The sequence below is a fragment of the Megascapheus bottae genome, chromosome 15 (genome assembly GCF_031878675.1).
Source record: "Megascapheus bottae isolate mThoBot1 chromosome 15, mThoBot2.hap1, whole genome shotgun sequence".
In the NCBI taxonomy this organism is placed as follows: Eukaryota; Metazoa; Chordata; class Mammalia; order Rodentia; family Geomyidae; genus Megascapheus; species Megascapheus bottae.
In genome coordinates this window covers 1,328,801-1,346,554 of record NC_143523.1, presented here as the reverse complement: position 1 = coordinate 1,346,554, position 17,754 = coordinate 1,328,801, and the positions used below count along the sequence as shown (strand labels likewise).

Genomic DNA, 17,754 nt, shown 5'->3' with positions numbered 1-17,754 from the left:
ATTCCACTCTTATAATGTAACTATAACCCCTCTATACATTATCCTAACAATACAATAAAAAAAGAAAAACAGTTAAACTGGGCACTAGTGACTCATAGCCATAATCTTTGCTGAGATTTGGAGGATCAAGTTTTGAAGCCAATTAGAGCAGAAAAGTCCATAAGACTCCCTTTCCAAGAAATCAGCTGAATGCCAAACTGGAAAGAAATACCTAACTTCTTTGGGGGGATAAGTTAGCCACACAGGAGGGAGAGTGAGCCAGTTAGGAGTCCTACCTCCAGCTACACTATGCTTCAGCTGTAAATTGGAAATGCTACATCCCACTTTCTGATAAACACTGAGAGACAGTGTTCGACAGACCTGACTTTTCAAAGCATGTGAAAAAGAAATCTTCAGCGAGAAAAGAATACAGATCAGAGCATCAGATCTATATAAAGGACAAAATCATATTAGAGGAGTAAAAAGATGCAATATTTTATGTTCCTCATTCTGAAGGGATCTCATAGGGCTATTTGCTGAGAGTAACAACAATGGAATGGGAGATTGTAAGGTGGGAAAGTGAAAGGGACAAGAGGAATGGCAAAGGGAGGGGACGCTACGGAAACACTTTACTACAAGGTCCTGGTTGTGCCTGGGAAGTGCTAGAAGAATTGGGAAAGGGGCTCAGACTTGAACCAGGTGTCTGGATATACTGCATACTCGAGTATAAACAATAAAACAGTAAGAGGCAGGGGGAAGAAAGAAAATTCAAATACTAAGAAAGAAGAAAAATGCAACCATGTAAAGTGCCCAAATAAGTGGAAGAGATTACATTTTTCAGGATGTGAGGTACTCATAAACTGACATGTCCGATTGAAACCTTTTGTACAACTACTTACAGATATTAAAAATAAAAAAATAAAACATTTTTTTTTGCCAGTCCTGGGGTTTGAACTCAAGGCGTTGGCACTGTCCTTGGGCTTTTTCAAAGTTAGTGCTCTGCCACGTGAGCCACAGCCCCACTTCTGGCTTGTGTGTGTGTGTGTGGCACTGAGGAAGGGAACCCAGGGCTTTGTGCATACCAGGCAAGCAGTCTACCACTAAGTTCACTCTCCTGGCCCAGGGCTTGGTCTTCAATACATTCTGGGAGCACTTTATAACACGAGAGAGAGTAGACACGGAGTGGGGGAGATGTTTTATCCTGACAGTCGGAACCCAGGATCTCATGCTTGCTAGCCAGCGGCTCGCCACGTGCCCAGTCTCGAAACCAAATCTGAAAATAAAGACGCGCATTGTAGTAGCAAGAGATACAGGTCCACCACGCTAACTCTGCCCCCAGTGGAAACGGCTTGTCGACTCCACATAAAGGAAAAGGAGGCATGAACAGAGCACTGAGCGACAAAGACCTGGGCTCTCAGGACGTCCCCGACTGGCCTGAACCCCGCGCGCCGTCCATCACCGCCTGGGGCTGGAGGGTGAGCGCAGCCGGGAGGCCGCGCCCGAGACCCGGGGGTCCCACCGACCCGACCCGACCCGCCCCCCCTCCGCCCCCCCAGCCGGCCTCCGCCCCCCCCGCCTCCCCCGCCGGCCTCCGCCCCCCCGGCGCCCGCAGGCCCACTTCCCGGGACCCCGGGAGGCCCCCGCGGCTCCTCCCCACTGCGCCCCGACTCCCCCGGCCCCTCACAGCCGCCGCCGGCCGAGGGGGAGCCGCCGGGGCAGGGGTGCTGGCCGCTCCCGCTCCTCCAGTGAGCTGGGCAGGAACGGAGCCGGCCACCGCGGGTGGAGAAAGCCCGGCTGGGGGCGCGGGGCGGGCCGCCGCCGGGCCACGCCGCGGGAAGGAGCGGACGGGCGCGCGTGTGGACATTCCCAGAGCCCAGCCCACCCGCGGACCGCCCGCGCCGGGCAGAGCTGGCCAGGCTTCCCCGCGGCGGAGCGGCGCGGCGGCTCCGTCAGCTCCCGCACGCACCGGGCCGCAGCCCCGGCCGCCCTCCCGCGCGCCGGTCCCGCCCCCCCCCCCCCCGCGCGCCGGTCCCGCCCCCCCCCCGCGCGCCGGTCCCGCCCCCCCCCCGCGCGCCGGTCCCGCCCCCCCCCCGCGCGCCGGTCCCGCCCTCCCGCGCGCCGGTCCCGCCCCCCCCGCGCGCCGGTCCCGCCCTCTCGCGCGCCGGTCCCGCCCTCCCGCGCGCCGAGCACACGCCATTGGCCGGTCCGCAAAGGGGTCACGCTCCCATAGGCGGAGGCGCCGGGGGGCGGGCCTCCCCGCCGCAGGCATTCGACGGCCGAGGAAGCTGGCAGGTACCCCTCAGAGACTCGGCAGGCCGGCGGCGGCCGTCCTGGGAGACGCTCAGTGCACCTCGGCCTCGGGACAGACCCCGGACCGAGGAGCTGGCTCGCGCCCGCCGCCCCACCTATGCATCCCTACTGGGCTTGGCCGGTCAGGGGGCCGGCTGCCTGCGCAGGCGCACTGGGCTCGCGGGACGCCCCCGGCAGCCCCCGCGGCCCGGGCAGCCGGTGGAGGCGGAGGGAGATGACGTCATCCGACGGAGCGACGGGCATTGGGCGCCATTTTGAAAAGGGAAAAAAATCCCTCCCCGGCGGCGGCGGCGGCGGCGGCGGCGGCGGCGGCAGCGACGACGGCGGCGGCGACGGCGGCCGGGGCTGAGCGCTGCGGGCGCCTCCGGTCGGCCGCGCTCGGCTGGGCGGGCGCCGTCCCGCGCCGCGGCCATGGCAGGTGAGGCCTCGTGCGCGGGGCGGCGGGCGGGGCGGCACGCGGGCGGGGCCGGCCCTGACCGCCCGTTGTGTTGCAGGAGCGGGAGGCGGCGGCTGCCCGGCGGGCGGCAACGACTTCCAGTGGTGCTTCTCGCAGGTGAAGGGCGCCGTGGACGAGGACGTGGCGGAAGGTGAGGCTCGCCCGTCCCCCGGGCGCAAGGTCACGCGGGTGCCGCCGGGCGGGCCGAGGGGCCGCGCCGGGGATCCGGAGGGGGGCCGGCGGGGGCGCGTCCCGGAGCCCAGGGCGGCCGACCCCGGGGCCGCCGGGCTGGTGGACCGCGAGGCGGACCTCTCGGCCTCCGCGCGTCTCCGGGGGACGGGTCTTCTCCGGCCCTGTGCGCTTGAGTCCCTCTCCAGGTTTTCTGTCGGAGCCCAGAGGCGTCTCTGGGCGCCTGGTCTTTGGAAGATGACAGCGTGGGCTGCCAGGCCGGGGCGTGAATTGGCGTCGTAGGGCGGTAGACCGGGAGAGCCCGCGGTGAAGCACGCTGGCACGTGGAACTCATCCTTGGAAACTTAGAGGCTGAGATTTCCTGCTGTACAGCGGGGATTTCTTTTGTGTTGTTGTTCATCCATCTCTTTAAACACTAGACCTTTCACTTTCTCCTAAAAGTGGTCTGTCCTTGCACCAAATGCATCCTTCCCCACCAAGTACACCACCCAGTCAGTCCATCAGCCACTCGGGACCTTTTGCTCCCTTTTTCACCCCGGACCTCTCCTTGGCTTGGCATGTGACTCTAGACAGCATCTGTAGTTCCTCAGCCCCAAAGGACCACCAGTCCTCCGAAATCTGCAGAGGTACATGGTTTGAGATTGGACATAATCTAAATATTTTATGCATTTTCTTTCTTTTCCATATGAGTGGAGGTGGGCCCACTTCAAAGACCCAGGGTGGCTCTGTTAGAGTGAGCAGGTGGGTCTCTCTTAATTTCTATTTTCAGTTATAAGTTTTGGTAAGCCAAATGAATTGAAATGTAAATTAGCTGAAATGTATTTAAGTGTGACTTTACACTTACAGAAATATTATTCTTAGCCATGCACCATGGCTCAAGCCTGTAATCCTAGCTACCAATAGGCTTAAAAAAAAAAAAAGTGACTCATCTCCAAAAATGGGAAGTGGGGCTGTGGCTCAAAGGCTAGGGTAGTAGCCTTGAGTTGAAGAGCTCAGGGACAGCACCCAGGCCCAGAGTTAAAGCCCCATGGCTGACCAAAAAAAAATTATACACACACACACACACACACACACACACATATATATTTCTCCAAAGAAGAAATCCTGATTGAAATGCACAGTTTGCAAACACTAAACTCATTGGAGCTGTGTGTGTATATGTGTATGTGTGTGTGTAGATCTGTATCCTCAGGCTTGAATTCAAGATCTGGTTGGAACTTTTTACTGGGATATGTGTGGGGGGGAGGCGAGTCCTTAGGCTTGAACTCAAGGTCTGGGTGCTGTCCCTGAGCTCTTCAGCTCAAGGCTGCTGCCCTACCCCTGGGCCTGGACATTGTCCCTGAGCTCTTCAGCTCAAGGCTAGCGCTCTGCTGCTTGAGCCCCAGCACCATTCTGTTTTCCCTTGGTTAATTGGAGATAAGATTCTCACTTTCATGGCCTGAGCTGGCTTTTAACCAGGATCCTCAGATCTCAGCCTCCTGAGTAGCTAAGATTCTGTAATCCTAGCGTGAGCCATCTACCACTGGCTTTTAATTGGGTTTTGCTGGGGATCAGGTCAGTTGTCATGCTAAGAGTCACAGTGCTATGAGAATTTTCTACCTCTCTGCAACTGAGAGTTGGGTTCACAAAGAAATTGGTCATTGTCCTGCTGGTAGCCAGTACAAAAGTGACTGACCATAGCAACTTGCTTTTCCTTAAAGCAGAAAACCCTAGGGACCTCCAAAGAGAAGAAGAAATGTCATCTGCTAGCAGTGACTCCCAAGGTTACACTTATGAATGGTGGCTGTCTTAGGGGCAGGAGCGGGAGTGGTGGGGGAGGGGGAGAAGAAGGGCAATGATCTGGGCAGTTTTCTCTCATGGTATTTTGTTTTCTTGCATGGTGCTTTAGTCATCTTTCACCAAGCCTCTGTACCCTGTCCTTGAACATGCATCTTGGAGATATACCTCACACATCACAGTTACCATCTTCTGTTGGCCTGTCTCTAGTAGACTGTGCACTCCTCAGTTTTGAAAACCCATTGTACTTTACTGGCTGTCCCCTCCCTTCCTGAGTACATTGGCAGTGTTGCAGATGAATGTCTGCATGCCAGGGAGTGCTCAAAGGGCTCTACCTGGGTTGATGGGTTGAGTCCTCACACTACCCTCAGAGGCAGGCATTGCACTCCCCCCCTTCAAATACAAAAGCCTATGGAGAGCAGTTAATGTGGTCAGCTAGCACTGTCTAGCTGTGCTACTTAGTTCTAGAGTGACTGGCCAGTGCTGCTGGAGCCCACTGTGGGGTCTCAGTAGAGATTGTACCACCCAGAATTGGGCTAAAAGGAGCCTTTGAAAACAAGAAAAAGGAGAGACTGGAAGTGTGGCCTAGTGGTAGAGTGCTTGCCTAGCATACCAAAGCCCTGGGTTTGAGTCCTTGATACCACATATATAAGAAAAGCTGGAAATGATGCTGTAGTTCAACTGGTAGAATGATAGCCTTGAGAAAGCTCAGACAGTACCCAGACTCTGAGTTCAAGCCCCAGGAGTGGCAAAAAAAGAAAGCAAGGATAGTAAGATGTGCCAGCTTCCGGGATAATATTGCTTTCTTAGAAATTGAGTAGATGTCTTGGTGGCAAGAAGTAACTGGGACACTGCAAGGCAGACATAGGCTGCTGCTTGTGTGTGTGTGTGTGTGTGCGTGTGCGTGTGCGTGTGCATGCATGTGCATGTATAAGGGGGTGGTGGGGGAGGATTGAATTCGGGGCTTTATTGTCTTTCTTTCCTTCTCCTGTCCTCAAAACTGGGGTACTCTGCCACTTGAGACACACTTCACTTCTGCTTAGTTCGAGATGAGATTTTCTTGGGTTTGTCTCCTTGAGCTGGCTTCATGCTGCAGACCTCTCAGATCAGAGCCTCCTGAGTAGCTGGGATTTATAGGCTTAGGCCACTGGTGCCTGAGTACTGGCTGCTTTTGTACATGATTTCAGTTGCACACTTACAGGGATGTTGCTACTCTTAGCCTTTATATGTTTATAGAGCAGTTGGGAGAGGGTTTGGGAGTTGAACCTGATTTTTTTTTTTTTCTTTTTTGGTAATGAGGCTTGAACTCTGGGCCTGGTCATTGTCCCTTGAGCGCTTCAGTTTAAGGCTACCACCCTACTCCTGGAGCCACAGCCCCATTTCCCATTTTTGTAGTGATTAATTAGAGATAAGAGTCTCATGTTCTTTAGTGCTTAGGCTGGCTTTGAGCCACCATCCTCAGATCTCAGCCTCCTAAGTAGCTAGGATTACAGGCATGAGCCACCACTCCTGGATTGAACCTGATTTTTTTTCTATTAAAAGATGTTATTAACACTGATTTTTTACATCATATTTCAAATGTCCAGCTTAACAAACAAGTATTCAAGAATGGGATCTCTGTGTGCAATCACTGGCATATAAATGTAAGAAAAAAATTAAGATTAAGCTGAGTTTGTTATGTCATAGATGCAGATCCATCTATATAATAGAACATTATGGTAGAGTGTGTGTCCCATCATAGGGCTGTCTCAAGGCTAGCGCTCTACTGCTTGAGCCTCAGCACCACTTCTGGCTTTTTTTCTACGTACGTGGTACGGAGGAATCGAACCCGGGTCTTCGTGCATGCTAGGCAAGCACGCTACCACTAGGCCACACTCCCGACCCTGTCTATGTAGTTATATCTCCAAGTCATGTCAGTGACCTTGAGTACCCGAATGTTGAGTCATTGCTCTTGTACTGTATTGATCTAATATCCACATATCAAGGAGACCATGCACCTTTTGTTCCTTTGGTCTTATCTCACTCAACATGATTCGCTCTAGTTTCATCCACTTCCTAGCGAGTACCATTAACATGTCTGTTGGCTCTGTAGAATTCCAGTGTGTGTGTGTGTGTGTGTGTGTGTGTGTGTGTGTGTGTGTGTCACATTTTTTTGTATCCATTCATCTGTAGTGGGGCATCTGGGTTGTTTCTATCACTTGGTTATTGTGAATAGTGCAGAGATGAACATGGTTGTTGTTTTTTTGCCAGTCCTGGGCTGGGGCTTAGGGCTTGAACACTGTCCTTGGGTTTTCTCAAGGCTAGAGCTCTACCACTTGAGCCACAGCACCACTTCTGGCTTTTTTTTTTAATGTATGTGGGAAGGAGGACTTGAAGCCAGGTCTTCATGCATGCTAGGCAAGCACTCTACCAGCAGGCCAAACTCCCAGCCCGTGATTTTTTAAAGTGTGATTTATCTTGGTAATAGCTAACTCCTTTGATCTTTGAAATTTTGTATTTAAATTCTGTCATTTTTTGCTTGATTATTTAGTTTTATTTTCCTTACCCATTGCTATTTTCATAATAAGTTGCTTTAAATCTGGAGCCATCCATTTTTTCCTAAAGAAACAGTAGCAGGCTGGGAGTTTGGCCTAGTGGTAGAGTGCTTGCCTAGCATGCATGAAGATTGGGTTCAGTTCTTGGTACCACATACATAGAAAAGGCTGGAAATGGTACTCCATGGCTCAAGTGGTAGAGCTTTATCCTTGAGAAGTCCGAAGGACAGTACTCAGGCAGAATTCAAGCCCCAGGACTGGGGGGGGGGGGCAGGGGGAGGGGCGGGACAGTAACAAACTCAATGATTGGCTCCTTAACTCAAGGTTGAACTTTGAGAGTTACATAAATGATGAGGGTGGCCTGGTAATCCTTCAGGTTAAACTTTCTTTAAAGTCCAAATAGGTTTTGGGAAGAAAGAAGTTGAAGAAAGTAACAAAATTTAAGGAAACAGCCTCATCAGGAAGTTACAGTGTTTCCTTGACAAGAAGATACATCTAGGGAAGAACAAAGGAAGAGTTGACATTGACCAAGAAGTGATTCACTTATAAAGAGGATTATAACCTCTTTGTACAGTTACTTAATAGCATAATGTAAGTGAGAAAGTAAAGAGTCATCTAACTATAGTATTAGGAATACAAACTTAGAGTTATTTTTCTACAGTATCATGATTGGTTTCTTCTGTGTATAGAAAATAATGATTCAGAGGTATGTTCCCAGCTAGCTCCTCAGAAGGCATAGACAAGTAGAATCTTGGTCCCAGGCTAACCCAGACAGTCAGGGTAAAATGCTACCTGAAAAACTAAAAGGGCGGGGAGTTTGGCCTCCTGGTAGAGTGCTTGTCTTGTAAGCAGGAAGATCAGGGTTTGATTCCTTGGTACCATATACATAGAAGAAAAAAGCTGGAAGTGGTGCTATGGCACAAGTGGTAAAGCTCTAGCCTTGAGAAAGCCAAGGACAGTGCTCAGGCCCTGAGTTCAAGGCCCAGGACTGGCAAAATAAAAAAAAAACTGAAAGCAAGAAGGGGGTGGGGGAGAGAAACATGGCTAAAGTGGTAGAGCAATGAGGTCCTAAGTTTAGTGAGTTTAATCCCTACCAGTGAAGGGAAGGAAAGGAGAGATAGCATTCAGTATTAAATACATTGATTTTTCTAATTTTTAAAACCTCAGTGGAGCATAGTATTTGATTGTCTGAATTATTTCCAGTCTTGACTTCTGAAATCAGAATTTCCATATAACATCTCTAGCTAGGCCGGGGATAGTGGCTCACACCTATAATCCTAGCTACTCTGGAGGCTGAGATCTGAGGATCAAAGTTCAAAGCCAGCTCAGGCACAAAAGGATCTGAGACTCATCTCCAATTAGCCTCTAGAAAAGGAGAAGTATGGCTTGGCCCCTGGGTAGGGTAATAGCCTTGAGCTGAAGAGCTCTGGGGTGTGAGAGGCTTGGCCTCTGACAGAGGTCTTCTGATAGGAGGCTGGCCTGGCAGTGATGATATGGAAGGCCTTGCATACCATGCCAAGGCTTTGAGTTGTACTGTGAGTGATTGGGCCTGGAAGGTCATGAGCAGAGGAGTGACATCAATAGGAAGATCACTCTGGCTTCAGGAGAGTGTCTGGAGATGAGAAAAGCAGAGGTCTCTCTGGGAATTTGTGATAACAGGCTAAAATTAAATCAGGGGACCACAAACTTTTTTTTTTGGTCTGTCATGGGGCTTGAACTCTGGGCCTGGGCGCTGTCCCTGAGCTCTTCAGCTTAAGGCTAGCGCCCCACCACTTGAGCCACAGCACCACTTCCGGTTTTCTAGTGGTTAATTGAAGATAAAAGTCTCTGGAACTGGGGCCGGGAGTTTGGCCTCGTGGTTAAAGTGTTTGCCTAGCATGCATGAAGACCCGGGTTCAATTCCTTGGTACCACATACATAGAAAAAAGCTGGAAGTGGTGCTGAGGCTCAAGTGGTAGAGCTCTAGCCTTGAGAAAGTCCAAGGACAGTGCTCAGGCCCTGAGCTCAATCCCAGGACTGGCAAAAATAAATAAATAAATAAAAAAGTCTCTGGAACTCTAGTGCCCGGGCTGGCTTTGAACCTCGTTCCTCAGTTCTCAGCCTCTTGAGTAGCTAGAATTATAGGCAAAAAAGGCCAGGTGGTGAGTAGGTTAAGGATTTGCAGGCCAGATTGTCTCTGACTCAGCTGTTGAACTCCAGTCTGCCTTTCCAGAAAGCAGCTAAGACCTACATAGCAAGCAAGCAGGCAGCTAAGTTGCCCTCGCAGTTTCACTGACTTTGCCCTGAATGGTTGGTTCTCAAAGTCTCCCAGGAAGAATGATGGGGTTGAATGTACCCAATGCATATTATATCTGTGTGATAAAATAGTGTGATGAATGAAGCACACTAAAATCGTAGAAGGGAGGTGTGGGGAAGAGAAGAGTGACGGAAGGGATGAATTGTTCTACCACCTTTCCATACCTCGGTAGTTCGTGGAGGCTGGCTGCTGGTGGCTCCTCCCTACAACCCTAGCTACTCAGGAGGCTGAGATCTGAAGATTGCGGTTATGAAGCCAACCTAGGCAGAAGCCAGGCCATGAGACTCTTATCTCCAATGAACCACTCAAAAACCAGAAGTAGCACTGTGGCTCAAGTGGTAGAGCACTAGCCTTGAGCACAAAGAGGCTCAAGGACAGTGCCCAAGCCCTGAGTTCAAGCCCTACAACTGACAAAAATCCAAATAGTTATTAAAGACCTGGGCCTGATAGGTCTCTGTGGTTTACATTTACCAAGATTTACTTATTTGAAATTAGAACCCCTTAAAATACTACTTTAAAAAAATAAGTCTACATGTTAACATACTTAATAAAAAACAATTTTTGCAAATTCTCATTATCAGCCACAACTTCTATGTCTGGTCTCTGCATTTGCTTTGTTGAAGTGTGTAAAGAAAGTTTCACCTCAGCCAGGCGTGTTGGCTCATGCCTATAATCCTAGCTAATCTGGAGGCTCAGATCTGAGGATCGATCTCTCTTGGGATCTCTCTTGGTTCTTGATTCTCGGTTCTAAGGTTCTCAGTTCAAGCAGAGAGACTCTTCAATTAATCACTAGAAAACAGGAAGTGGGGCTGTGGCTCGGGGTAAGGTGGTAGCCTTGAACCGAAGAGCTCAGGGATGGTACCCAGGCCCAGGGGTAGGGTGATAGCCTTGAGCTAAAGAACTCAGAGATAAGCGCCCTGGCCAGACTTAAAGCCCCATGACCAACATAAAGTTTCACCTCACACATACATACAGTTAAAAGAAAGTGGTTAGCAATCTTTACAGGTTGTGTTAAGGTCTTCTAATACCACACCACCACTTAAGGTGGGGCCTTGTCCAAGAATAATTGTACTTCAGACTCCAAAACCCTGTGATGGAACTTCTTATATTTCTTGGGTTAGTCTTTTGCTTTCCATGGCTTTCTTGTTCATGTGTGTGTGATTTGATATGATAACATGACTCTTGGTCATAGAGTTAATGGACTCATGCTAAATGTAGTTAATTCAACTCGATATTAAATGTTAGCATATTTGATTATGTTGGACCAAAGAAAGCTGTATTTATGATTATTACTACTGACCTCATCAGAAGCATCTAGAGAGGGAAGCCATGGTGCAAAGTTCCCAGAATTAAGTTTGGTCCAGACAGCCTGGATTTGTTTGTTTGTGTTGGTCCAGGGGCTTAAACTGGGGACCATGGCACTTTTTGAGCTTCTTTTGCTGAAGACTAGCACTGTACCACTGAGCCACAGTACTGCTTCTGGCTTTTTCTGTATAGTTTATTGGGGATAAGAGTCAGAGTCTCACAGACTTTCCTGCCCAGGCTTGACTTCAAAGTACCATCCGCAAATCTCAGCCTCCTAAGTAAAGAACCTGGATTTTATTGCTGGCAACCAGTTAGGTTATCTTCTGTGAAGTGAAGATGTCATTTTGTTCATTTTCAAGGGAATTCTGCCACATGTCCATGTCTGAATGAACAAAGTCAATTCTTTCAGAAAAAACCAGCATTCTGTGTGTGAGCTTTAGACAGCCAGCTGTGCAGGTGCTTTCCTGGACATGTTCATGGACTGCAGTGGAAATGCTTCATTTGTACACTGCCTCATTTACCACAGAGAATGAGAGAAAGACTACCATAGGGTTGAATTGAATAAAATTAATTATGCTAATATCCATCAAGGACATTCCTAAGTAAAACTGGCCCTTTCTCTTTTCCTGTGTGACACATGTCATACAGACCTAGGCTGTATCTTGCCAAAGGTACACAATCTCACTACATTGCTTCTGCTGGGCCATACAAATGACAGCACCGTGAATGATAGATCAGACATTACCATTATTAAGAACATGGCTTTGTCACCTTGTGTCTTCCAAGGGTCCTGCAGGTAAGGGCCACTGCTCTTAAGCAACTTGTGAACAGAGGGGATAACCGGACCACAGCAAATTTTAAGAGCAGCTAGCTCCTCTCATCTTATGTTTCTGCCTCACAAAAGTGGGCTGGCTAGCTCCCATAATTCTAGCTATATGGGAGGTAGAAATAGGAAGGATAACTGAGGCCAGCACCTGGCATACCTGTGAGATCCCATCTCAAGAAAGCTGAGCATGGTGAAATGCACCTGTCCTCCAATTTCTGTAGAAGGTGTAACAAGTGAAGGATCACAATCCAGACTGGCTTTGGACGAAAAATCAAGAGTATAAAAAACATAAGTGAGAAGAGCTGGAGGATGAGCAGCTCACGTGGAAGTGTGAAGCCCTATGTTCAAAACCCCAGTACTCCTCGCACAACACCCCCCCCCTGAAAAAGTAGAGTGCTATTCTGGACTTCCAGGTGATGGAGCTGTATTGAGAATGCAGAAGGCAGCTTGAGCCAGCCTGGAAGTCCTCATAGTACTTTCCTAACTGTGGGCTTTTTCACCATTCTCTGTGCATTCATCTTATTTGTATTTTACAATTTTAGTATAGAAGCAATGAGGTTTTTGTTTGGTTTTTGTTTGTTTTGTTATTGTTGTTGTTTTGCCAGTCCTGGGTCTTGAACTCAAGGTCTGGGCACTGTCAAGGCTAGCACTCTGCCACTTGAGCCACCGTGCCACTTCCACCGTTTTCTGTATAAGTGGAACGGAGGGGTTGAACCCAGGGCTTCATGCATGCTAGGCAAACACTCTACCACTAGGCCACACTCCCAGCCCATACGAGGTGTTTTTTTGTTTGTTTGTTTTAAATCCTTACCATCTTGGAGTCCTAGTCACACATACTATTTTACAGCTTGCTTTCTTTATTAATAGTATGTCATCATCTTAGATCTTGATGGCAAACCCAGCTTTCTGTTAGGCTGTGTACTTAGCTTTTTGGAGCTGGCTACTATCCCTTGATCTGTAAATGCTATAGTATTGCTGGTATTTTATGTATGAGGAAGTTAACTCCCAGAAAAGCTAGGCCACTTGCCAGGGCCACAAAGTATCAGGTGCTGAAGTCAAGATTTCAGTTCTGACACTTTGTGTCTAAAGCTCTTGGTTGCCTTTACCTGTATCTCTAATTCATCCTTCCTCAAAACCTAATTGCAGTTGTTGAACGAGTGACTTCCTATGCTGTCATACAGTCACGTCTATCCCTCTGTCCACCCAGGATTAGGCACGTGGTATCAGAGGCCCTGTGCATAGGGCCCTCCGAATGGTGCCGCCAGCCTGTGCCTACCTCCCCTGGTTTCTGAGAACATCAGTCCTTTTATTTGAGCTATTCAATGGCAGATTATTTTGTTTCTTGGGTACCTGTGTGGTTAAGACTTAAGTGTGTCACCATTTCTATTCTGTGAACTGTTTTGAGTATGTTTTTGGTCCATTTTTCTGCTAAACAAATGAATTTGTAACCGCAGTGGATTGGTAGCACTGGATTTTTTTGTTTGTTTTGTCTTGCCAGTCTTGGGACTTGAACTCAGGGCATGGGCACTGTCCCTAAGCTTCTTTTACTCAAGTTTAGTACTCTACTACTTGAACTACAGCAGCACTTCTGGCTTTTTCTGTTTGTGGGATATTGAGGCATCAAACCCATGACTTCATACATGCTAGGTAAACACTCTACCGCTTAGCCACATTCCCAGCCCAAGCACTGGAGTTTGAACTCAAGACTTTTGGCTTGGTTTGCTTACCTAGCTGATGCTCTGCCTCTTGAACCTTGCATCCAGCCCCACTTTTTACTGATTATTTTGGAGAGAGAGAGAGAATATTGTTACAGAGTGTCTATGTGTGAAGGAGTGGTGGTTTTCAGTGAATCTCTTTAAATTCTGTCACTGCTTCAGTCCTCAAGATTTTATGACACACTGATCCATGAAGTAAATTACCTTGCCCAGCCTTGCTGTCTTACAGGCTCACAGGGAAGAAAGAAGATGGTTTTGGTGATATGGTTGCCAGGGCTTGGTGACCTGAATTCAGTGAACCTGCCAAGGGGTGGAGACAGAGCACTGGTTAGAGCGCTGAGGGCTAGGAGGATCAAGCTGCTCCATGGGGAAATGGCAGAGGAGAGATCAGTTAGTTTGTTGGCTCACTGGTTTGCCTTACGGTACAAGAGTATTGCTTTCCTTCCTAGAACCAAGAAGTCTAAGAGAAGTAGGAGAAGGGCCAGAACTCTGAGAGCAAGATGATTTTGAGTCCATTGCCCAGGGCAGAGAGGGGAAGCGTTTGCCTAAGGGAGTCCATGATGGTGGGAGACCTGGCTACATCTTAACTGCACAGCTACAGAGGAAATAAAAAGTACAACCTTAAATTTGCCGTGAAATCGCTCAAATAAGAAGAATGATGCTCTTTCTCTGTGGTCTGTGATTCGTTGGAGGTGAGGTGAATGTCTAGGTATGGAAGTTTGAGGAGAAGGAGATATGACAGATCATCCAAAGATAGGAGCTGTGGCTGCTGGGTGTATGGCTGAGCTGGAAAGGTTCCGTGGGAAGTTGCTGCCAGACACTGCCCCGCTTCAGAGCAAGAACACAGGGAGCCTCTGAGAAGAGGGCAGGCTACTGAATGGGGACAGACGCTGGTGCTGGGAGATGCAACCCAGGTGGAGACGGGTGGTGGGCACTGTCAGGACGCCAGAAGACCTGGCTGCCTAAGGGAGTAAAGACAGACTGCCTCCTAAGACAGGGCTGCTCAGCCAGAGAGCCCCAGACCTGCCAGTGGGGCGCCTACCCGGGCCTGGGGCCTCTCCCCTTGCTGCACCCAGTTCTGACCCCTGCTTAGATTATCCTTATTTAAAACTAGATGTACACGGAGTTGTGCGGTGTGGCAGTACTCCAGTACTTACCTTCCCAGTTGTCGGCAGTACCGGTTACTCGTTTTGATGTTATATGAATAATATCACAGTTTACTGGATTTCTTTCCTGCTACTGGTGGGCTTTTGAGTTGTTTTGTGAACAAAGTAGTGTAGGATCCAGTGAGGTGCAGATACAGTTCTGGTGGTTGTACTTGAGGTGAATTTCTGGATCCTAAGTTACATATGTTTAACCGTAATGGAAGAAAGAGCCTGAGTACCATTCACAATGCTTGTTGGCCAGTGACCCTTCCTTTTTTTTTTTTTTTTTTTGTGGGCCTGGTCACTGTCCCTGAGCTCTTTAGCTCAAGGCTACCGCCCTACCCTTGAGCTAAGCCCCACTTCCCCTTTTTCTAGAAGTCAATTGGACATAAGAGTCTCAGGTCCTTTTGTGTGCTCAGGCTGGCTTTGAACCTTGACCCTCAGATCTCCGTCTTCTGAGTAGCTAGGGTGACAGGCGTGAGCCACACACCCGGCTAGTAACCCATTTTGATGGTACCTCTGGTGAGGCCTCTTTTTCCCTTGAGCCTGCATAGTCGTGGAGGCTGTTGGGAACCTGAAGGTATGTGCTCAACTCCACACTCTGCTGATGGCTGCCTTAGAACCTCTTGATGAGGCTGTGGACCCCACCACAGCCGTAGAACCAGCTGAAGTGAGAAGACAGCAAAACTGCCAGACCGTTTGTCTTGGCTTTGTTTTGTTTGGACAATGGCTCTGTAATGCTTAGGTGATCAGTTCTGAGTCCTGCTTGTTACCTTTTGGTAAATACATTGATTGTGGGAGGCAGTATTGATGTAGGAGGCAGGTGTTAGTGTTGTCTTTGTGTCACTGAGCACAAGAATCCCCCCTCACCTGATAGAGATTGAACTGAAGACATGTGGGAAGCTGCCCCACAGGTCCAGGCAGGTAGGAAGGCTGCTTTGGACCTGGGGCAGTGGCAGTGGACTGAGAGGTGGAGGAAATAATCACACTGTGTGTGATATTGAAAACCTAATCGTTTAGGGGGGAATAAAAAACAGATCCACACATCACATATTCCACTCATACTTTGCTGTCAGAGTTGTCTGCCTGCGTTCATTCCTGTGCTCTCGGTATCTGGGTGCCCCACTGTGACCTCCTTGTCCAGATGGCCTTGTGTGCTTCCTCTGAGGTTCTGGTTGGGCCACACCATCTCACTGTGTCTCTCCTTCAGGGCCACTTCCTTTCGCCACCTGTCCTGTGTGCTTGGACCCCAGGACCAAGTACTGTGAGGCAGAGCTTCACAGAGTGGGAACCGGAATTGCCTTGCAGCACTGGAGAGAGTTTGAGTCAAGACTCCTCTCCAATGGGAGATTAATGTTGTCACTCAAAGGCTGACTTCCCTCCCTCTGTGTCCTTCAAGAAGTGGAGTGACACCTGCCGGCCAGGGATTGGGTAAGGTCATGCACACCCAGCAGTTCTGCCGTGGGTTTCCTGCAGCTCCTCCAGCATCGCGTACAGAACCTGGTACCTAAACTTAGCTATCTCTAGTGTACCTAAGCCAGAAGGGTCTGGGCCCACTTCTCTCAGCCCACCCTCACACTCACCCACAGCTGCCTCTTGGTTTCCTTCAGAACCCTGGCTGCTGGAGGTTGGAAGAACAAACACAGGCAGCCTGCCACATTCCGTTGCCTGAGAACTCGGAATGCACTTGGGGATGGTCACAGTTCCAGTGTGATCTAAACATTCAACAGGACGTCTGCATCAGCCAGATGTCTGCCCAATGCACTGTAGAAAAATGGTGGCATGTGATAGATTAGATATTCTAACTCATGGTCCTAGGTTAGGTCCACTTATGCCTCTTGCTGCATCCATCAGTCACAGTAACTAGGGTTGATGGTTTAAATTTTATTGCTTTTATAATTTCGTTCACATTCATTTCAGATACTGTTTTTGGTTTTTAAGAGCTTGCCTGGACGCTACAGAGAGTGTTTCTAATTTTAGGCCCATACATGTTGGCTTAGCTTAATGAAAATTATTTTTCAACACTATCAGTCTTGGGAATTTATCTTTTTTTTTTTTTTTTTTGCCAGTCCTGGGCTTGAGCTCAGGGCCTGAGCACTGTCCTTGGACTTTCTCAAGGCTAAAGCTCTACCACTTGAGCCTGAGCACCACTTCCGGCTTTTTTCTATGTATGTAGTACCGAGGAATCGAACCCGGGTCTTCATGCATGCTAGGCAAGCACTTTAACCACTAGGCCAAACTCCCGGCCCGGGAATTTATCTTTTAAAAAGATTTAGTCCATTTTAGTTTTGAAAGTCATTGACAACTAGAATATCATTAATTATGTAATGTTGTATATCCACTAGGTATAAATAACATAGAAATAGTCTCTTGTAATCCAACATAGAAAATTTTAGATTTGTTTAAACGAATTAGATTATTTTGAGTAAGTTAGGAATGACGGGCTGGGAATATAGTTCAGTGGTTGGATGGTTGCCTAGCATGCATGTGGCCATTGGATTAGTCCCAACACCACAGAAGATTAGACGGGACTATTCTAGTAAGAAGCAGAACAAACCTTGTCCCAGGCTTCTAACTAAAGACTTTAAGGGAACAGGTTTTAGGAAGCTGTGTTCATTGCAGTTTGTAGTTTGCTAGTATTGTATATATAGGCCTCTAACGATTACATACTAGAGTCTTTAATTCTCATTTCCTGCTTGGGGGAGTAAGAAATAATTCCCCCTCTTTTTTTCTATTTTCCTCTACTTTATCCTGCTACACTAAAATCCTTGCTAAAACTGGAGAGGAAAAAAAAATAATTTCATTCTATTATGGCCACTTGTGGGGTTTTTTGTTTTTTGTTTTTTTCCCCAGTCCTGGGCCTTGAATCAGGGCCTGGGCACTGTCCTTGGGCTTCCTCAAGACTAGCGCTCTACCACTTGAGCCACAACACCACTTCCATCTTTTTTCTGTGTATGTGGTACCGAGGAATTGAACCCAGGGCTTCATGCATGCTAGGCAAGCACTCTACCACTAGGCCGTGCTCCTGGCCCCTGTGGGTGTTCTCTAAACAAATCTCAACTTTTGGCTGTTACTTAGCAATGGACAAATCATGATAGCCATGTAGTAGTTTCTGACTTAGCAGTACTCTGAGGCTTGGCTGTGCCCCTTGCCTCAGTCAGTCTTTTGTGTCGGTATTGATGGCTAGCTGCAGAATGAGCATAGCCAGCCATTCTCTACCTTAGCACTGCAGAGTCTAGTTGT

General features: G+C 48.7%; 1 protein-coding gene across 1 annotated transcript in view; it reads left to right on the top strand.

The window, feature by feature from the left end:
- Positions 1-2,603: 2,603 nt before the first annotated feature.
- Ppp2r2d (protein phosphatase 2 regulatory subunit Bdelta) overlaps positions 2,604-17,754 on the top strand; it is a 28,654-nt gene continuing 13,503 nt past the window's right edge. The window contains exons 1-2 of the mRNA XM_090345602.1: positions 2,604-2,707; positions 2,784-2,876. Of these exons, the coding sequence (XP_090201728.1) occupies positions 2,701-2,707; positions 2,784-2,876 (100 nt within the window). The 5' untranslated portion in view covers positions 2,604-2,700. The remainder of the gene's footprint in view (positions 2,708-2,783; positions 2,877-17,754) is intronic.